At 56.1% G+C, this 20,141-nt stretch overlaps 10 protein-coding genes and 1 pseudogene across 11 annotated transcripts; 4 read left to right on the plus strand and 7 right to left on the minus strand.

Moving 5' to 3' along the window:
* Positions 1-736: 736 nt before the first annotated feature.
* On the plus strand, positions 737-1,700 carry GMORB2_0709 (sentrin-specific protease 8; the record flags this gene model as incomplete). The annotated part of the gene is made up of 3 exons (XM_035462694.1): positions 737-778; positions 891-1,555; positions 1,664-1,700. 3 exons carry the CDS (start codon positions 737-739, stop codon positions 1,698-1,700), a joined length of 744 nt encoding a protein of 247 aa, XP_035325624.1.
* A 1,297-nt stretch (positions 1,701-2,997) lies between these two features.
* GMORB2_0710 (uncharacterized protein) lies at positions 2,998-4,273 on the minus strand (the record flags this gene model as incomplete). Its single annotated transcript, XM_035462695.1, has 2 exons — positions 2,998-3,662; positions 4,237-4,273. The coding sequence occupies 2 exons, from the start codon at positions 4,271-4,273 to the stop codon at positions 2,998-3,000; spliced, it is 702 nt and encodes a 233-aa protein (XP_035325625.1).
* An 85-nt stretch (positions 4,274-4,358) lies between these two features.
* Positions 4,359-5,451, plus strand: GMORB2_0711 (Protein of unknown function (DUF3435); the record flags this gene model as incomplete). The annotated part of the gene is made up of 3 exons (XM_035462696.1): positions 4,359-4,383; positions 4,669-4,883; positions 4,978-5,451. 3 exons carry the CDS (start codon positions 4,359-4,361, stop codon positions 5,449-5,451), a joined length of 714 nt encoding a protein of 237 aa, XP_035325626.1.
* Positions 5,452-5,639: 188 nt separating this feature from the next.
* Positions 5,640-7,910, plus strand: GMORB2_0712 (uncharacterized protein; the record flags this gene model as incomplete). The annotated part of the gene is made up of 2 exons (XM_035462697.1): positions 5,640-5,657; positions 5,760-7,910. 2 exons carry the CDS (start codon positions 5,640-5,642, stop codon positions 7,908-7,910), a joined length of 2,169 nt encoding a protein of 722 aa, XP_035325627.1.
* A 1,221-nt stretch (positions 7,911-9,131) lies between these two features.
* GMORB2_0713 (uncharacterized protein) lies at positions 9,132-9,413 on the minus strand (the record flags this gene model as incomplete). The annotated part of the gene is made up of 1 exon (XM_035462698.1): positions 9,132-9,413. One exon carries the CDS (start codon positions 9,411-9,413, stop codon positions 9,132-9,134), a length of 282 nt encoding a protein of 93 aa, XP_035325628.1.
* A 1,368-nt stretch (positions 9,414-10,781) lies between these two features.
* GMORB2_0714 lies at positions 10,782-11,707 on the minus strand (annotated as a pseudogene). Its single transcript has one exon. Coding segments are annotated over exon 1 (657 nt in total).
* A 109-nt stretch (positions 11,708-11,816) lies between these two features.
* GMORB2_0715 (adenylyltransferase and sulfurtransferase) lies at positions 11,817-13,453 on the plus strand (the record flags this gene model as incomplete). The annotated part of the gene is made up of 3 exons (XM_035462699.1): positions 11,817-12,024; positions 12,142-12,355; positions 12,505-13,453. 3 exons carry the CDS (start codon positions 11,817-11,819, stop codon positions 13,451-13,453), a joined length of 1,371 nt encoding a protein of 456 aa, XP_035325629.1.
* Positions 13,454-13,764: 311 nt separating this feature from the next.
* GMORB2_0716 (mitochondrial import inner membrane translocase subunit TIM23) lies at positions 13,765-14,687 on the minus strand (the record flags this gene model as incomplete). The annotated part of the gene is made up of 4 exons (XM_035462700.1): positions 13,765-13,868; positions 13,988-14,307; positions 14,534-14,628; positions 14,655-14,687. 4 exons carry the CDS (start codon positions 14,685-14,687, stop codon positions 13,765-13,767), a joined length of 552 nt encoding a protein of 183 aa, XP_035325630.1.
* An 800-nt stretch (positions 14,688-15,487) lies between these two features.
* On the minus strand, positions 15,488-16,052 carry GMORB2_0717 (uncharacterized protein; the record flags this gene model as incomplete). Its single annotated transcript, XM_035462701.1, has 2 exons — positions 15,488-15,878; positions 15,973-16,052. The coding sequence occupies 2 exons, from the start codon at positions 16,050-16,052 to the stop codon at positions 15,488-15,490; spliced, it is 471 nt and encodes a 156-aa protein (XP_035325631.1).
* A 778-nt stretch (positions 16,053-16,830) lies between these two features.
* Positions 16,831-18,337, minus strand: GMORB2_0718 (RNA polymerase Rpb1 C-terminal repeat domain-containing protein; the record flags this gene model as incomplete). The annotated part of the gene is made up of 3 exons (XM_035462702.1): positions 16,831-17,514; positions 17,588-17,666; positions 17,721-18,337. 3 exons carry the CDS (start codon positions 18,335-18,337, stop codon positions 16,831-16,833), a joined length of 1,380 nt encoding a protein of 459 aa, XP_035325632.1.
* A 743-nt stretch (positions 18,338-19,080) lies between these two features.
* Positions 19,081-19,762, minus strand: GMORB2_0719 (uncharacterized protein; the record flags this gene model as incomplete). Its single annotated transcript, XM_035462703.1, has 2 exons — positions 19,081-19,466; positions 19,681-19,762. The coding sequence occupies 2 exons, from the start codon at positions 19,760-19,762 to the stop codon at positions 19,081-19,083; spliced, it is 468 nt and encodes a 155-aa protein (XP_035325633.1).
* Between the last annotated feature and the right edge of the window lie 379 nt (positions 19,763-20,141).

The raw sequence follows: 20,141 nt of genomic DNA on the forward strand, positions 1-20,141 counted from the left end.
CATTGCTTCCCCGGCGGCGTCTAAGCCACCGGTTGACCGGAAGTATTATGTGTACCGTACCGCAAGATGTATCAAAGTAAGGCAGAGCACCAAAAGATATCGAGGCGGTGGGAATGAAGTGGGCGCACGAGAATCCAGCCTCTTGCTGCAGCTGCAGCGGCTTCCATCAACGACGTATCCGATCGGTGGGTGGTACGACGTGGCTAACGTAGTGGCGCTACGCCTCTCCTCACCATCTAGAGTCAGTCACCTGGTATCCTCTGTGCTGCTAGACTGTTTTAAGACTGTTAGTACCGTATTAGTGCTCCTAGCAGCACTCGTCATGCTATTAATACTTACTGCTAGTAGAAGCATACATGTATGATGATTTTACCACGTAAAGAGTCAATAAAGAGAAGAGTCCAGTTCCGAGTCAAAGGGTGCACGTCATCTCCAACCTCTCTTCCTCACCCCATTTCTTACAACTTTTCCATCCGCACCATCTCGAACGTCATCCAGCGAACCCTGGCCTGCTTTCAAGACAGAAACGAAGGAAGCTACAGAATAATTACGACTAGTCAAGAACCAACAAGAGAAAAGGAAAGAAAAAAAAGAAAATAAGAATAGAAAGAAGAAGAAGAAAAGGCCGTTCACCAGACGACGGCCAATAATATTACCCACCACGCCTTCCAAGACCAGACCGCTTGCCAAACGCAGAAAATATAGCGTTGTGGCCAAGAAGCAGAAGAATAGCAAGATGACGTTGGGACGAAGGATTGCTCGGCGATTTGGCCATTCGGTACGTCTCTACTGGAACAGGGGCAGAGAGGAGACGTGATGAGAAGAGCGAGTCGAGTACAGGGATAGGAGAGGGGAGGAGAGGGAGTAGGGCTAACGCGGAGAATGAGCAGCTCTCCCCCGAGAAGCCCTACCTGAGCTACTACGACGTTCTCCTGACGCTCGAAGACGTCAAGTCGCTCAAGAACGACTGGCTGACGGACAACAACATCGCCTTCTGGGAGGAGTACCTGGAGCACGAGACGCTGCCGCGTTTCCCGCAGGCGCGCATCGTCCTGCTCCGGCCAAGCATGACGTTCCTCCTGATGCGCGAGTCGGACCAGCGGCTGATCCGGTCCGCCCTGCCCGACTTCTCCAAGACGACGCACATCTTCCTGCCCATCAACGACAACCGCAACGTCAGCATGGCCGAGGGCGGCAGCCACTGGTCCCTGCTGGTCGTCTCCGCCCTCGACGGCCGCGCCTTCCACTACGACTCGATGGGCGGCGCCAACACGAGCGAGGCCAAGCTGGCCACGGCCCGCATGCAGAACGTCCTCAGGCGCAGGCTCGAGTTCGAGAACCTCCGCGACACGCCCCAGCAGGAGAACGGGAGCGACTGCGGCGTCTTCGTCTGCATCATCATGCGACACCTGCTCGTCAAGAGGCTGCTGAGCGCGAACGCGAGGGAGAAGGTGTCGATGAGCATGGGGGGGAAGATGGTCGATAGTAGAGGCGGTCGTAAGGAGATGCTCTCCATCATCGAAAATCTGCGTGTCGAGGGTGAACGTCGTCGGTCGTGAGTCTTCCTTTCTTCTTCTGCCCATCTCCATCTTTCGTCCCCTCCCCTCCTCTCTTCTTTTCCTACCAGAGGTCTGATCTGAAGAGATGATAGGAGGAGTGCTAGCCCATACTCGTCCAAGACGCCGCCGCGGATCGAGTAGGGAGCGGCCTGCTACGGCTCTTGCGAAGCTCACGAGCAACTCCTCTCCAAGATGATGGCCGGTCACGGCACCGACCTGCCACCACCCCCACGTACATGGCTGCCTGCATCGTCGTCAACATCACCATCGCCCGACTCGAGTTCCGCCGAGACCACCGACGACATCGGCAGCAGCGGCAGTAACGATGCTGATGCCGACACCACCCCTCTACGCCGCCTCCGTACGAGCCCGACCAGCCCGACCATCCCGGTACGCGAGAACCAGAACCGGATAACCAAGACGTATGGCATCAAGGGCCCCGTGCGCTCCGTCGCGGTCCCGAGACAAGTACAGGTCTACGCATCGGTCTACACGCCGCACGGCACTCCCACCCATCATCCATCCGCCAGTCGCAAACCAATCTTGACGTACGGAAAGTGTCGAGGCTCCCGCGGTAACAGGAAGAGGAGCCCTCTTTCCCTCCCTGCAGCTTTGCATCAGAGTCCCTCGTAGAGATCTGGACGAGTACGTAAACTCGGCGGGGCATGTAGTATGTCGTGCTTCTAGGCATCCCGACCAACTTGGTGGCATAGGCTCCTGCTCTCTCTCTTTCTCTTTTTTTTTTCTTCCTCTTCTTCTTGCTACCCATTTCTCTCTTCTGTTCTTCTACCACGTCACCGGGACTAACATGAGCGAACTTGTCTGCATTATTTTGATCTCCCATGTCTCCAGCGTTTTCGCTTCTACTGTTTCCCTCTTGTCTTCTTTTCTATTTCCTTTCTTCCTTGTTTTTTTTTTCTTATTTGACGAGTCTACGGCCATTAAAATTCAGCAGACAGAGGGCATGGAAAGCCTTGGATTTTTGTCGTACGCTTGTAATTATATTCATGCTCTTCCCCCCCCCCCCCCCCCCCCCCCCTCCCCGTCCCTTCTCCTCCTCTCTCCCCCTAATGATCCCCCCCCTTTCAGGACATGTCCGGTGATGTTACTTTTGTGATACTCTTAGAGATCAAACCCGAGTAATATATCACCTCTCCTCGATACTCGAAATCTGAGGGAAGAGGGAAAAGGGGAGACGACAAAAACATTCAACGACTAGCAGCAGTAGTGAGTTTCAAAGAAAACAAGAAGAAAACAAGTAGATGTCATCATTGACGTCCGCGCTGTAGTACTTTTATATGGCCAGTCCTAGTAAAGAGAAGGAGAAAAAGAACAATAAAAGGAGTAAGAACAGATGAGAGAGAGAGAGACGCCATCGACCTAAAAAGAGAAGAACAAACTCCGATTCATGAATCGCATCCTCTGATTCTTCCATCCACTATCTCTTGACAAAGGCGGGATTCTGCTCCATGGTAGCCGAGATGAAACCCCTCAGAGCAGCCCATCGATTTGCCGTAGCAGGTGCAGGTGCAGGTGCAGGTGCAGGTGTAGGAGCAACAGTGTCAATTCCAATCTTCTCACCATCCTGCTTTTGCTGCTGCTGCTGAGAATCGTCGTCGTCCATCTCTTCATCCTTGACAGTGACAGGCGGCGGCGCATCAGCCAGCCTAGCCCAGCTGACGCCGAACCTCTCCATCTCACCACGCACCAGCTTCTCCTTCTTCTTCAGCGCACCCCTCCCGGTCCTGAGACTCTTGTGACGGATCTTTCCGTGGGCCGGAGCGCCGGCGCCGGCGCCGGAGCCGGTGGCAAGCTCGTCGTCGAGATCGGGCAGGGCATCGCCCAGACTGTCGAGACTGGCAATCTTGTTGCCGGGACGGCGTCGTCGCCGAGAGCTGCCGCCGCTCTTGGTGACCTTGTCGGAGGAGGAGCGCACGCGAGACAGGAAGCTCGAGTGCCTGATCAGCCGCCTGTCGTGCTTGCTCTCGAGGAAGGAGTCCGTCACTGCGGCGCCGGGACGGAACACCTTTGTCGGTAGGAGGGGGTGGATCTGGCCCGTTATGCGCTGATGACGGAGTTGGCGCGCCGAAGGGCGTTTCTCGGCTGGTGCGACTGGTGCCTTTTTTTTTCTCTCTCCGTCAGTCTATTTGTTTCTTCTTCTTCTTCTTCTTCTTTTTTTTTTTTCAACCTGCTATCTGCCTTTTTGGGACGAAGAGGAGAGAAGAGAGAGAGAGGGAAGCATACCATTATTGTGTGGTTGCGATGATGATGTATAGTCCAACTTTTTTTTTTTTTTTTTTCGGCGGTGATGGTAAAGGTTTGACGTAATAATAATGATGAAAATAATAATCAACAATACAGTGTTATTATTACTCCATAAACCTAGAAAGCACTGTTGGCACCGCCGTTTTTGGCAGAAAGTGCCGCCGTTTTTTTATGGCTCCCAGCAGTGCGAGGGTCTTTGTCGGAGAGAGGGAGGCCATGTCCCAGCGTCTGTGAAATCGGGTCCCTGTTCCGGATAACCCTCTCCGTTGACGTCAGCTCGCGTCCAACTTCTGACCTTCTTTCTGCTGCTCCTTGCCGTCCAAGATGAAGCGGCTGCTCGCACCGAACGGGTGCCCCGGCGCGGTGGCCTCTCTGGTTCATAAGATGACAAAAGCTGCGCTCTCCGACTCACTCGTGGCCTCGATTCTCTGCTCATCCATCTTGGTCATGGCTCAGGACGATGATCACGTCGTCCCTTCACTCATTCCTCCAAAACCCAAGCGAATACCCATCATCTCGATGAACAACACCATTATGGCTGCAGACAAAGGCGGTCTACGTGAGAGCCACACGGACTTCATCGATCGCTTCAATGCCTGGCAGGCACAGAATCTAGCTGCAGAGAAGAGAAGAGGAGCCTACGCTATCGATCGAGGAGCATGCTGCCTATCGAGCGCAGTTAGGTAATGTCTGCTTCGTCAAGCCCAGGTACTCGGATCAAACAAGAGATCAATGTCAGCGGCATCTTCAACAAGTGGAAGCAGTATGCAACAACAACAACAACAATCCTGCTCCCTCCGGCTCTTTCCAGTCCCTCGTCTTCTGCTGACCTTGTTCTGCACAGATACTGCACCGAGATGCGAGTCGGCCATTTCCAGTCGCCGGCTGAACACCTCTCCCGCGGAACGACCCAGGACTTTCTTCTGTACATTTGCGAGCGGTGCAAGATCACAATCTTGGGGTAGCGGTCACGAGTACATCCGCCAGTCTCAGCAGCTTCACACCACCGTGAATGGCCAGTACGTGGACCGCAACGACACCAAGGAGGTGTATTATAAGGTATGTCAAGGATCCTTCCATCGGGCACAATTTCCACCCGCGCGACTATCAACCCCGAGCATGACCCGACCAACATCCACCAGTATCATCGCAGCGTGCTCGTGCTCGCTCCCCGCTTCGGACACCGCGCGCCATTGATGGAAAGCCGGTGCTCAACGTCGATAACCTTGGAGTCATCCTGACGTTCAACATCGGGTACGACACGACCATCTTCCCCGGTGAACGGCATCGCATCAACTTGGCTGGCTGCTACCAGCTTTCATGCTACGCAGGTGCGCGACCGGCCGGAGCTGGTGGATGGAGAGCGGCAAAAGCCCCCAAGGATGGTTCTATCCACCAACTCTCTGGCCAAAGTGTCGTCCGGTCGTCCTGCTCTGACGGCGGCGAGGACCAGGATACCCCGGCGGATGAAGAGTCGAAAGGACTCCTCAGCCTTCTCTCCGAAGAAGACCATGGGAAGGGGACGCCCGGAGGCCCTCTGCTACGAGGATATCCAGATGATGATTGTTCGACACCCGACCGCCGGGAGATGCATGCCAGCCAGAGGCGATGTGGTCTTGCTGCATAGATACGCCATGACGACAAATGCCGACCACGGTCCAGCAAGACGAGCGTGCCGCTGATCAGTCCACAGCGTGCTGCCCGTCAACACCAACGCTTCGGTATTGGTGATACATTCTTAGCTTGGGGAGGGCTGGAAACGGCCACAGGCCTACAACTGGGCCAGCCGCTCCGTCACGGCTACGGCTGTTGGGAATGACTTCGCTGGACACCGTTGGTTAGTTGACTGCCAAGTATAGCTGTAGAAAGTTGTAGGAGACTTCTTTGAGGCACTTGTGTAAGGAAAATTGTGGAAGGCAAAGCGTGCGTGCACAGGTCATCACCGATCGCTCTTTGACCACTCAGGGTGAGACTACCGACCCCGTGGGTCGAATCTTTCCTCGCCGCATCGTACCTTGGGGAGATTTCGCAACACGTCAAGAGGAGATTTGGGATGCACTTTCGACAAGCGACTCATTCTTCTCCAACACCGCCTTCCCCTCGCAGCATCAGATGGAATACGTCAAGTCGCTGCTCAGACCCATTAGCAGTGAGATTGGGCTCCGAGATTTCGAACGCGATGTTGTTGAGAATGCCGTGGAGAAGTTGATCCAGGCGGCATCCGCAGATGCACTTCTGCAACGCCAACTCGGCATCCGCGGCATCGTGACGTTTGAGAGTCACACAAATCTAGGATCCGACCAAGATACAATCTCCCAGCCAACGGAACATATGAGCCTGGGCAGCAGCGATGATGGCCGCTCTGCCGCGGCAACAGCTCCGAATTCCCGTACGGTACCCAAATCCCGTCGAAAGGCGAAGGGGAGGGGCAATCGAGCGGACCAATTCTGCATTTACCGAACCTCGGACGGTCAAAAAAATCCCTCTGTGGCGATTGAATACAAAGCTCCTCATAAGCTGACTGTTGATGAGGTTGTGACGGGACTCGAGTCAGCGATCGAACCAGACCGCGACGTCATCAACCAGGATGGCGAGGGCTTCTCCCACTACGCTCGACGGCTCCCAGCCGCGGTTGTGACTCAGCTGTTCTCCTACATGATCGGCAAGGGCATTCCGTACGGCTATGTCTGCACAGGTCAGGCTTTTGTCTTCCTTCATATCTCGGACGATCCTTCTACCGCCTACTACTCAGTCTGCATACCCAAGCTGGACGTCATGGACGAGGATGAAACGAGACTCCATCGCACAGCCGTTGCACAAGTCTTTGCCTTCATCCTGCAAGCTCTTCGCTCGCGGCCACCCCCTGAATCGTGGTACGATGAAGCGGATAGACTTGGCACCTGGGCTGTCGAATACGACGACATCCTATACAGCATTCCCGCCGAGGAGCGCAGAGGCAAAGGCAAAGACGCTCGGTTTTCTCCTTACAGACCTCAGCGCTGGAAGGGTTTCGAGAGGTCCCCGATTCGCACCAGGTCCAAAGCATCCTGTCAGGATACAGACCTCGACAAGGCCCATGCAGATGATGGAGAGCCGCCGTCTCCTTCCCTGGATCCGCGAAGCTCGAGCTCGAAATCGAAATCTGTTTTGGAACCTGCGGCTGCCAAGGAGGCTGGGGATCGTGCCAGCCGCAGAGGTCAAGCACGAGGGAAGGGTCCGACACGAGAGCAGAACATACAAAGCCGACCTTTCTGCACTCAGGCATGTCTCAAGGGTCTGGCACATGGTGGGCCAGTGGATGAGCACTGCCCAAATGTGAGAAGTCACGGGAAGGACCACACTGACAGGTCCTCGTTTCCCTCTCTCGTACGAGACCAGCTTGCGAGAGACCGTGGCAGCGATGCGGATTGCGTGTCGATGTATCGATCAGGGGCACGTGGCTCGCTGTTCAAGGTGCGATTGACGTCCCACGGCTATACGCTCGTTGCCAAGGGTATGCAGAGGGCTCATGGACAATTCCTGCGCCACGAGAACGCGATGTATGACCGGCTCATCCGCATCCAAGGAACGCACATCCCAGTGTGCGTCGGAAACGTGGAGCTGGTTCTGCCATGGCATTGCGACGGCCGCGTCAACTTTCATTTCATGTTTCTCAGCTGGGCCGGCCGACCCTTGCTCGACTGTCCTGGCCGGCTTGATGAAGCAGCAGTCGCCGATGGGGTTGCCAAGATATTCACGGCCATGCACATACTACGAGTCCTCCACCATGACGCGGAGCCACGAAACATCTTGTGCGATGAAAATGGCAGTCTCGTGGCGGTAGATCTGGAACGTGCAAAGTTCCACGATCGCCCACCGCTAGGCGATATGAGCCCCAACAGTCGGACCCGGAAGAGGAGACGAGGTATCGTCAAACAACCGAGGGATGAGTTCGCACGAGAGCCTTCAGATGCTGTAGAGAAGTGTTATCGGGTAATCAGATCGAGCCGCATCGCCGCTGTCCCATCTGAAGCTCTCGAAACCCACGAAGACATGATCTCAGATACGGCGAGCGACCTCGGTGGTCATCTGAGTGAAGTCCAGTAGAAGATCGACTGTGCCCAAGCCGGGAACGTCCCCCTGCCGTTGACGAGGTGGCCCTTGAATGGCATCCTATCCTGGAGGGGGAAGAGCGCGCCAAGAGAGGTCTTGATCTGTGCGACGAATTGTCCGCACGGAATGTTCAGTACGAATCGGCATCCACCGAGCATGTCCAGTTTTTTGGATCGTCCGTCAGCGCACAGACTCGTGCGGCGCGGTCTAAGCCAAGTATGAGGCTCTCTACAGTCTCTGGTCACTCGCCTGAAGAGCCATGAAGGCTCAGTTGGCAGTCAGTTGGAAGCCATGTCGCTGAAAGAAGGCTTGTCGGAATCGCTGCCAGCCGAACTCGCACGACTCCAGCAGACGAAGAAAAGCATCGGCCAGTGCAGTCAGAGTGTATCTGATGCTAAAGACTTGGCTGATGAGCGGAGCAACATCTCTGAGAACATCACCTCAGCAGACAACAGTAATTCTTTCTTTCTTTTCATATCTCGACGGGCCATGACCTCGTCATGGCCAGGCGATTTGATCTACCAGATGACCGTTCGCGGCATTTGGGTGGGCCGCTAAAAGACAAAACAGTGCGGCGGTTTATCGAAGCTCTTACACAATCGGATGCAGAGCATCCGAGACTTCGTTCTCAAACATTGCAAGTTCGGAGGTGGCAGGAGTCAGAATCTGCTGGCTCGCCCAGTACCAGGCCATTCGATAGCCGCTCTGGCCCAGGATTCTCGCTTCAGGAGCGGAACATGGATCGATCAGGCGCGAGTTGAGGACTCGGGTATCTGGGTCAACGAGGTCTGTCATTTTTTTATCTTTAGAAGAAAGCTGCGTGGGCAGGCGTTCTAGAGCTTATCACTTGGTTGGATTCCTGCTCAGAGGAATCTATCGTGCCATGACTAGGGCGGTAATTCCGAAGCAGTCGAAACGAGGAAGCCTCGAGAGGCGTCGACCTTTAGTCTCAGCCCCATAGCATGCAGTGGAGGAGGGAGTGGTAGGCTGCGTAGCTCGGCAGCTGATATCGGGAATCTGGCCATGAAGCTCAGGTCTTCCAACTGCCATGGCCAGTCTGCTAGGCAAGGTTGCACCAGTCCAGCAACATAGAAACTCTCTTGGTAGGTCTTTCGTACCTTGCGAACTGTAAAAGAAGCTGTTGGAGAGCCCGGAAAGGCTGTCCCCGAGATTTCCGTAGCCACGGGTAAGAGTATCAAGCTCTGCCGCGCCGCGTCAGCTTCCCTGGAAGTGTACGTGGGGGGAGTGTTGTGGCTGATCATCGGGCCTCAGCTCTCGGTAGACGTCGACATCTTCATCAAGCGCAGTCTCATCCGTGTTCCCTTCATCCCTTCCCTCGTCGGGCCAATGGACCGGCTGATCCAAGGTGAGGCAACCCACTGTCAGCTCTCGAGGGACTGTCGACTCGAAGGAAGCATCAGTGATGATGTGGAAGGCGCCTCGGGGGCCGTCAAAGGGGCCGTCGAAGGGGCCGTCGAAGAGGTCCCGGGCTGGCATGGCACCGGCATGTCACCTTCACTTCATCTACAGGTGTACCAAGACTCCGTGCATGCTCTGCGAGGATACAAGCTCTAACTCGTCCGTCGATGCACCGGAATTCGTCATCGTCCGCCGGCGAAGAGCGTCCCACAATCGGTTTTCGCTAGCATCCAGATGCCCCGTGAAGGCATCATGGAACCCATACACGGCAGGATTGCTCTGAACGATTGGTGGAGGTCCAGAGCAAGGCTTGAGTGAAACCGACCGGTACTATGCCAGGTCCGAGAGAGGGGCCGGGATCCGAACCAAGTTGTGTGCCAGCTACAGAGCGAGCAACGACCATGTACCGAAGGTCGAGACTGTCTGGGTAACGAGGTGACCCAGCATCTGGCGGATCTCGAGTGCGTCGCGGAATGTATTATGTATTCCCGCCTGGCCTGGCCGCCGGCTCACGTTTCTCCCGTATGAAGGCCGGCCAGTCCCAAGCCATCCGTATTCGAAACAATATCCGGCGCTGGCGGGCAGCATGAAGACTGCAGCGTCCATCTTCTTCTCCGACAGGCTGATTCCCACAAGGAAGATACCGGAACATGGCACGAAGGCACATAATAAGCTGGGCGGGAACGAGCGTTGCTCAGCATGCCAGGTGCCGGCTCTCCAGCAGACCTGGTTTCGTCTCGTCAATGATGAAAGGTATCGTGGATTGACACACTCTTAGCTGCCCCATCATGCTGCAGACTACCACGGATCTTGATGCGAACACTATCCAGTCATCTCTCCTCTGGCAAGTGTCAGCACACCAAAAGAGATGCTTGCGCCGAGATAGATGATTCCATGGACGATGGCCGCGGATAAAAAAAAATAAAAAATGAAAAAAGGTGTAGTAATACCTGGTGCTTAGCCTTTCCGTAACATGGCGAATACCAGGCAGGACCTTGCCTTTGCCTTTGCCGAAGATGGATGCGGTGCGTTGGCAAAAGACACGTCGGAAGGCTAGCTCCCCAGGAAACGAGCACGAGGCCACGAGGGAGAAGGTTGGGATTCACATCAGTCAAAAGAGGCTGGGATGATGGAGCGATGCTGTCAGAGGGATCTTCTCACGGTCTAGGTTCAGCATCTGGGATCGTGGGACGTAGGTACTGCAGCCAAGACGGAGTGGTCAGGGGGTTCAAACGAAACGGTTGACCGGTCCGTACCGTCCAGCCAAGATCCGGGATAGCTGTAAGGGCGCCTGTGATGTCCCGAATGGCGCCATCCGGATCGATGGCCAGAATGTTTGCGAGCGAGAGAAGGCCTAGTCTGCGCGTCGCGACCACGGGGCCACGGAAGCACGCTCTCGGCGACTGAGCCGTCTCAGGTAACTCTGCCCGGCCTCCAGCCATGATCTCAGCCTCCGCGATCCTCTGGGGACATGGCCCGTCGCACCACGCTCATCAGGAGGCAGCCGAACCGCCGCCGGGGGAGCTGGCTCGTAGCCCCTAGCCCCTCGTCTCGTATTCCGCTCATGGTCCGACGGATGCATGGCCGTGGTCTCTCATGCGCGGTCCACGGCTGTGTAGGGCCAGCCGCACCGGACCTCGTGCCGAAGCTGGCTTCGCATCGACGCTGCAGCCTAGGAGAGGATCGACTGCCAGCGTGTCCACAGCTCATATCGCGGCTGCTGATGATGATCCACCGCCGAGGCCGCCCGACTGACGTGGTCCACGGGCCCGTGGTCTGGCTCGTCTGACTCCGGACAAGGCCGACATCATGGATCGCGGCATCTACGAGACTGATACTGGGCTGGAGAGCACGGATGCGGATCAGCCAGAGGCCTCCGAGGCAGCGGCCGCCGCGACCACGGGAGCGCCTGCACTGCTGCGAGGTCAGTCCTCGAGGCGTCTTCGGCGTGGCAGGAGAGACGTACGTCGTGGCAGACTGCAGAAGCAAGACGTGCGGCTCGCTCCATCTCGAGAAATACGGTCAGCTGCCATGTGCGCGGGGAAACCTGGATGCTCGGGGGATGTGAATGCCATCAATCACCAAGACGGGCGGTGGAGGAGAAGCGGCGAGAAGCCGGGGAAAGGCCGCGCCATGCTCGATGCTGAGGGTATTGAGCCCAGGCTAGGCGCAGGAGGTGTGCAGCATGTCGGCTGCGAGGCTGTAGGCAGGATTCGCGAGGGAAGAGGGTCAAGAGGACCTGACTGGATGGAAGGGAAGATGTCGGTCTATTCATACCAGGCCGGCGAGATGAGATCCGTGCGGGAGGGGCGGCGACACGGCGGCGAGCCCGAATGGGGAGCGCCGCTAAACTGGAGGCGGCAGCAGCGCATCAGCGACAGCGACTACAAAAAAAAAAAAGAACCCCCCCCCCCCCCAAAAAAAAACGTCACTTCTTACGACAAACTTCACTCACCCCGCCAATATTAGACACGCAACAGAATGGACAGGATTACCCATCTACAAAGGGAAATCGCCCAACGCGAGGCTGAATTAGCCGATCTGAAAGCTCAGCTGGCCCTTGCCGAGTCGCAAGAGAGACTCTCGGATGAGCATGAGGATGAGGCTTCGGGCTGGAAGTGGCCGTTGAGCAGGCGAGAGTATGATCGGTATAGTCGGCAGATGGTGGTTCCCAAATTTGGCTTGCAGGGTACGGCATACGTTGTTTTTTTCTATTCTATCTCATCGTTCCCTTCTTTTCCCTCTCTCATCTCCTCTTTTCTCTCTCCGTGAACAATCTCTCCCTCCTGACATGTTGTGATAAAAGGCCAGCTGAAGCTCAGAAAGACAAGAGTCCTGCTCGTCGGCGCCGGTGGTCTGGGATGTCCGGCAGCAGCGTACCTTGCCGGCTCCGGGGTGGGCAAGATCGGTATCGTGGACGGCGACGTCGTCGACACGTCCAACCTCCACCGGCAGATCTGCCATAGCACCGGCCGGGTGGGCACTTCCAAGGTGGACAGTGTCATCACGTTTCTCAAAGAGTGAGGTCTCGTCAAGAGAAGAAGAAAGGGAGGAGAGGAGGAGAGGAGAGGAGGAGAGGAGAGGAGGAGAGGAGAGGAGAAGAAGAAGAGGCCCGCATATCCATGGCCAGGTAAAGAGGCTGACTGGGACAACCGTACAAAACGCGCAGGCTCAACCCAGACATTGCATACCGCGCCCACCACGGCCACCTGACGACCCTGAACGCGCGCGACATCGTCTCGGGCTACGACGTCGTGCTCGACTGCACCGACCACCCTGCCTCGCGGTATCTGGTGTCGGACATCTGCGTGCTCCTCGGCCGCCCGCTCGTCTCGGCCTCGGCCCTCCAGACGTCCGGGCAGCTGATGCGGCTCAACGACGGGCCCGGCCGTGGACCGTGCTACCGCTGCGTGTTCCCCCGGCCACCGCCGCCGGAGAGCGTGGTCGGCTGCGGGGAGGGCGGCATCCTGGGCCCCGTCGTGGGCGTCATGGGCGTCCTGCAGGCCCTGGAGGCCATCAAGCTCATCGTCGCCGATGGGGGTCCCCCCCCCGCGCCGCCCACGATGCTCATCTTCAGCGCCGCCGACCCCGCCACGCCCTTCAGGTCGGTCAGGATGCGCGGGCGGAGGAGGGACTGCTTCGCCTGCGGCGACGATGCGCGCCTCACGCTCGGATCGCTCGAGACGAGCATGGACTACGTGCGCTTCTGCGGCGTGAGGGCGCCCGTCCGGCTGCTCGCTCCGGAGGAACGGGTGTCGCCCGAGGAGTACGTCGTCGCCGCCGCCCGTGGCGGCCACGTCCTGATCGACGTCAGGGACAGGGAGCCATTCACCCTCGGCAGCATCGACGGATCCATCAACATCCCCATCGGCCGCTTCACGAGCCACCGGGTCGCCGAGGGTGAGGATGCCGGCAAGCTCCCCGAGTGGTGGCCGGCCGACGCCGTCCCGCCCGGTGCGCCCATCTACCTCGTCTGTCGGGTCGGGAACGACTCGCAGATAGCGGCTCGGAAGCTCAAGGACCTGGGTCTAGACCGAGGGGGACGCTTCATCGGAGATATCAGGGGCGGCTTACAGGCTTGGAGGGAGACGGTGGATCCGACCATGCCATCTACATAGACTAGGTATCGAGACGAAGGACGGAAAGGAAATGTTGAGCGGGTAGAAATCTTTTTTCTTCTTTTGTTTCTCGTGTTTCCTTGTTCTCCTGACCATGATATAACGGTACACTTGAGGGACTGGTCCCTACCAACATAACAGAAAGGAAATGAAAATAACAAGCGACAATGAGCGGAGCTTTTGCTTCTGGCTAGCCAAGCCTCTGGACGTGGTTCATATAGTAATGGCAGAGTGTTCTTTTTTTCTTCTTCTCGTTCGTTCGACACAGTGTTGCATCTTGAACAGGAGAACCAAGAGGGATGCGGGATGATCTATATGAGATCGGCCGACTTCTTCTTGTTGAAAGCCCTCTGATCCTTGAGCCACTGCCTGTAACCGTTGACGCTCTGAATCTTCTCGCCGTAAAAGTCAGGGACTGTTTTCAGTTCGTCAGCACAGAAGTTCTACACACCCACAGCACACACACACACACACACACACATCTCGGATACAGATGACTCGGAAGGGGAAGAAGAAGGAAGGGAAAGCACTCACCAGGGTTGGCAGTACTCGAGTTTGACGGGTCGACGCGGTTCTTCCTGATCCTGGCAAAGAACTCAGCCTCCTTATGGTTGATCTGGTTCTTTAGGCTCCTGTTCATCAGGTAAAAGACTTGGCTGCCGATGCTGGGGCCGACGAGCCATCCGGCGCCGGCAAACGTCATTGTCAGCAGGCCCAGCGAGATGAAGGGATCGAGCGGGATCTGCGCGACCAGCGGCTCGGCCACGCCCGTCGAGAGGAGCACGACGCCCAGGACCAGTCCGACGGCGCTCGAGGTGATGGAGAAGAAGACCTGGATGCGGCGTCGGCGCAGCCTGAGCTTGAAGAAGCTGTCCCAGTCGAGCCTGGGCTCCGAAGCGCCGGGCCCGGCACCGGCACCGGCGGTAGTAGTGCTGCTGCTGCTGCTGCTGCTGTTCCTGCGCAGGAGCTGCTGCTGGACGGATCGGCTGTCGGATCGGAAGATGCTGCTACGGATTCCGTTGTTCTGCTGCTGCTGCTGCTGCTGCTGCTGCTGCTGCTGCTGCTGCTGCTGAATGAGACCCCTTAGGCTGATGGGACGGGTTGCGGTCGTGAACGAGGCTGTCGTCGTCGTCGTCGTCGTCGTGCAGCACAGCGCCGTCGTCGCAGTCGCCAGGCTACCTGCCACGGGGCGAAGAGGCACGCGCAGAGCGAGAGCCTTGAATGGTGTGGCCATCTTTGTCTCCGTCTTCCGTCAGTTCGGCTGTGCCTTATCGCGAAAGGGTCCGGTGTTGTCGTCGTCGGAAGAGGAGGGGTTTGGTCGCGATCGGGATCGATTGAAGTCCGGGGTAGTGAGTTCGAGCTTTCCCGGCTGGCCAACTGGAGGGAAGGAAAAGATGAAAGAAAAATGGGCTGCGCGGGACATCAGAGGCTTCTTGGCGTTTTGCTGTGTCGATGGAACTTACCCGGGAGCACAATCACGTCGAAGGAGCCGCGGTCCAGGTGGTGGGGAGTGACGGTGCTGTTGGTGCATCGTACGGCACTCTCATATCGTGGTGTTGCATGTAATCGATCCTGTAGTCTGTATATCTCTACGTTCTTCGGAGATGAGGAATGTCAAAGATATGTGTATCATATTCTTATTCTCGTCATGGTGATGAATCCTACCATGTGTATACGAGAATGTCCGATGAAACGTATCATGCATGCCGCGGATACGTGGATGATCTAGACGAACAAGTTAAACCAGCAAGTAGCCTGTCGGAAACGCGATGCTAGCTAGAAGGAGCCGACAGACAGCTTTCATTCACAGGTCTGCATCTGGAATAGAATACCTTGATGATGTAGGCATCGACGTCAAACGAGAGCCGTGCAGACGACCTTGTTGCCATTCAACACATAGTAGTTCCAATATAGACTCTTCTTCTCTCGTGTAAGCCCTTCTTGTAGGACAGACAGAGAGGGTTTAGACCAGCTGCTATCCCCATCACACCATCTCCTCGTCCTCAAGATCCTAGCACCGTGATTCCCGAAAGCCTACCAATGCGCTTCGGTAATCTCTACTTCGTCGACGTCAACTCCGTCCGCAAACCAACGGCCCGTGCCGTCCCCCTCGGGACCGAGGACGATGTCGTTTCCAGACATCATCCTCTTACGCATCTTGCCCTCCCGGTTGAAGGTCCAGTCTTCGAGGCCGTAGCACCGCTTCCACTTCAGCCCGTCGTGGGCGTCCTGGTACTCGTACCAGAACTGCACGGCGATGCGGTTGTCCGTAAAGGAGAAGAGCTCCTTCCTCAGACGGTAGGACTTCTCCTTATCCCATTTGGCTTCCAGGAAGGCCTCTATGGCCTCGGTTCCCGACAGGAAGGAGTCCCGGTTGCGCCAGATGGAGTCAGGGGTGTAGGCCTTGGCGATCACGGCAGGATTCCTGGGATGACTCTTGTTAGCTCATGGAAACTCCCTGCCCCCCGCCCCCCTCTCTTCCCTTCTCCCTTCTCTTTGTGGTCATGATCTCTACTCACCGGGTGTTCCAGAGATCCTGGGCTGCCTTGACCTTCCCGGTGGCCGATTCGTGAGTAAAGGGGGGCTTTGCGGATGCCATCTCTGCGCTTTCTTGTATGAAAGTGCCAGCCTACAGCGGGGCGAAGGATCGTTATGCTGTACACGTGAACGTACGTGTCCATATGCAGGATGGCATGTCACTCCATAGCTTGCCCTCGTGAGGGGTAGTAAACTAGCATGCCCTTTAGACGGAGACACTGGAGTCCCATAGATATTATCAATAGTAATATGCATGCAGCACAACGATTGCGGCGGAAAGGTAGTGTAGAAACTCCCCCCCCCTCCTCGGTGTCTACATCCCGCAGCGAAAATCTCACGGTTCGTATCGGATGACGCCAGACGACGGAACATGCATATTTCTACCAAACTCCTTCCGTTGACGGTCACCGGAAAGACACGATGCATCCCGTACATCTACAAGATACCTGGAGCAGGCGGTTTTGCTGCGCAGATGTGCCGCAGGAGCCTCGACATCAGGTAGGGAGTATATGAGATGCATATCGCGGCTCATCCAGTGTTCGCATCAGGGACAGGCAGACCGGTGAACTTTTACCGTTCAGACACACACGAGATGGAACTCTTGGCAAGATCTGCGATCGGAAATTGTCTCCTCGAGCAGCCGACCGTCAGGGAGAGGAAACCGAGAGGAGGATGGCATCCATAGACCTCAGCTGGGACAGAGCACGAGAGGGGTGGTGAGGAGACGAAAGGTGCAGATTGGACCAGTAGAGATACTCATCTAACCAGTAGTACTGCATAGAAACAGGAAGAAGGGGGGAAAAACACGTTTCTCTCACGGAGACAGACTACTCACAAACCTATCCGCGCCCGTGCCGACTGTTCTTTCGAAATGTGCCATTGCGTCCCAACCCCGTGCTTGGAGCCTGATCCTTGGCGGTCCTCACGACTGACGAGTCAGACCAGACGACCGTCCCACCATGCAGTATCTTGCCGTTGGCCTTGATTCGGGGAAACAGCGTAGCGGCTACCTTATGGCTCTCCATCGCAGCCTTCCCATTGCTACGCTCCCCGAATTCAGCATACGTCTCCACCCCCTCGTCGTCCGTATTGGGGGTCGTGATCTCTAATAGATCAGCAGCCGTCTGGCCTTCGGTCTTCCAGATATTGGCTGCACGTATCAGAAAATCGGTCACTCTCCGATGTAGATTCTGCTCATTCTCAGACGGAACCAGCCGATCGAGATGCCTGCATACTTCTGTAGAGGCGTCTTCAACCGCAGCGTCTACATCTTCATCGATCAGGAGCTTTGTGATTTGGTAGCGGTACGTCATCTGTTTCTCCTTTTCGTCGAAGAAGTCTAGCATCTGATCGGCCGCCTGCCTCAAATCTTTCGAGATGTAGAACGGGAGGAAAATGTGCTCCATCAACGCCTGGCAGATGATGGCCTGGCCCGCCGCACGACGCATCAGGATGGCCTCTTTGCTTGTCCCGACCAACAGGGGCAATTCGGGTACGAGAGCCTGGATTCTCTGGGCGGGCGTCTGTTGCTCGTCCCGTCAGCATGCATGTCCCTACCGTATTATACGTGCGTGCAACGTCCGTCGCCAACCTTACCATTGTGGTCTGGGAATGAGATATGAAATCCTTGGCAATGGTGTGGGATTCGTCCGACAGAGATTTCAGGTGGTGCCGACTGCTGAGACGTCAGTCTTTCTGTGCGTATACAGGCAACGCATCATGACCTCACAGTGTCGTCTCTCGTTCTCCATCTACCTCGTGAAAGAGGTTGTGGCCCAACTCTTCCCTGACCCCCTTCAACTCCGACCGGAGGTCGTCACGCTCAGCCTCGGCTGCCTGGAGCTGGGAACTGTGAATGATGCAGCTCGTTTCCATCGTCTTGTTCTTCTGTCGCAGCTTATCGGCTTCTCTCTCCGCAGACCGCAGGCCAGCTTGCAGCGAATACACACTCCTTGATTTAGAGGCGCCATCATCTTGAGCTGTCCTCAGCTGGGCTTTGGCCTCGTCTGCCTGCTTCCGATATCGCTCTATATCGGTCTCGGCTTGTGCGAAGACTGTGTACCGTTCGCCGAATGTCGTCATCAACGTGAGCTTTTCCGTGTCGGCTCTGGCCTTCGTCTCTTTCAGTTCCGTAGTGAGACGTGAAACCTCGTCGGAGGTTTCCCTGAGCTGGCTCTGAAGCCTCTTATTCTGGTCAATTAGATCTGAGAAGTCCTGTATACTTTCCGTATCGCCCGCCACTTCCCGGGCAAGGCATATAAGAGACCAGATGCTTGATTGCTTGCCGGCCTTGGGATTTGGGCCCTTCGAGTTAGTCGTAGTCGGCTTTGCCTTTGGGTCAGGCATGGTTGCCGCTCTCTTCATCCGCTCCCTGAACGACTGTAATGACATTGGCTCCTCTGCGAAAGCCGATTGAAGAAACGATCTGAGCTTGAGGGTCAAGCCGCTACAACCTGAGCGGCCAAGGGGGGAATGGGAAGGAGGGGAGATACATATAATCGAACTTCAGCAGCCTCGTTCGAGGCCACCCTCCACTAACATGACGCGATGTTGGACTGCGAGCAGCCGCTGCGGATGTAAGCAACAGCGTGCGTGTCGACGCCTGACTGGTTTATGGACATGTGCCGAGGCGAACAAAAGCACATCAATCACCAACCACATCAGGACCGTTCGCCTATCGCCTAACGACTGACGTTGGTGGCACGAAATCGGATACGATCCTTTAGAACCCCCCACCCCCCAAGTTTACAAGAGCTCACTAAACACGCAGCTCCGTTTTACGTTTCCTACATGGATCTTCAACCTGACCCTGTCATCTTGTAGTGGTAATAGACTGACTGACGACGTACCTTGGTAGAACCTCAGCTACCTTATTTCAAGTAGACTTACTGTCTGACAATACGAACTTTTGCGTCGAAAACAAACAAAAAAAATGCTGATAGCCTATGCATGCAGTTGAGGTATGCTGCTAGCAGTGGCTGATATATGTTGAGGCACGGTACGTACATGTAGGTACTCTCGCAAACTTGAACCTAGTGAGCATTCACATTGGTTTTGTTTCCATGTCATGCGGATGCGGGACAGCCATCCTACATTACCTTACATTGCAGGTAATAGTTTGTTTCCTCATCGACCCTCGCCCCATCTTGGCCACAACGTCCCCAGCCAACGGCATCCCTGGCTGGCACTCTTCGCGGATCGCAGCCGCCCTCTTCTTGAGGATATCCATGTGATACGTCGACCACGGATGCAAGCAACAGCGTGCGTGTCGACGCTACAGGCATAGCTCCCCGAGCCTGCAGCTCCGTGACGGCTCGGTCGACCTCGACCTCGGTCTCGTCTGCCACCTTGAGCGACGCAGCTGAAGGTATGGTACCGGTGAGCGATGGCTTTCCCGCGAGCGTGTCCGACTGCACGTTGGCATGGCCGATCTCATCCGTGGTCGAAGATGACATCCAGGCCGACGCCTGCGGCTCTGACAGATAGCGTGTGCCGGGAGTGGCTCCTCATCTTGCAGACGCCTTCGCTCACCTTCTGGCCTTGTTCGAGGGCGACTTTTCCCTGCGGACGGCATCTTGCCTCCTATCTTGACAGAATCGAGAGAGCGTAGGGGGGGGAGCTGGGTGGTCGTCACGGGGGAGCAGGAGTCTTCCCCGCCCAGCAGAAGCTCCCGGAGGGCCAAGACGGACTTTTGGGGGGCTCAAGCATGATGCTGCCCACGAGATAGAAAGCCGGCGATAGGGGAGCATCGGCGATAGTTACCAAGGTCATCGTGGTCGTTGGGTTGGCCAAGTATCGCAGGGCCTGTTACAGGGGCTGTGTGGTTATATAAAAACTAGTCGTGCTGTGAGCGATGCGTTCTTCGGGACCCTTATCCATGATGTTTTCGAAGCGGGGAGCATCGGTGTCAGAGGTATTATATCATGCCATAGCTCGGCTAAGCGGGACTCGACCGTGCATACAACCGTCGAGTCCGGCACCACAACGACGATACGGAACAGGAACCTTGACACCAACCGAACATGCTGACCTACCTTGAATGTAAGTCAGGAGTGTTTGTGTGTTTGTTCTCACAGAGACATTGTGCCATCCAACTATATCTAAATACTTTCCCACTGTCTACAATCCTCTACTTGACCTCTAGTCCTAT

This window comes from Geosmithia morbida (genome assembly GCF_012550715.1).
Source record: "Geosmithia morbida isolate 1262 chromosome Unknown scaffold_0, whole genome shotgun sequence".
Lineage (NCBI taxonomy): Eukaryota > Fungi > Ascomycota > Sordariomycetes > Hypocreales > Bionectriaceae > Geosmithia > Geosmithia morbida.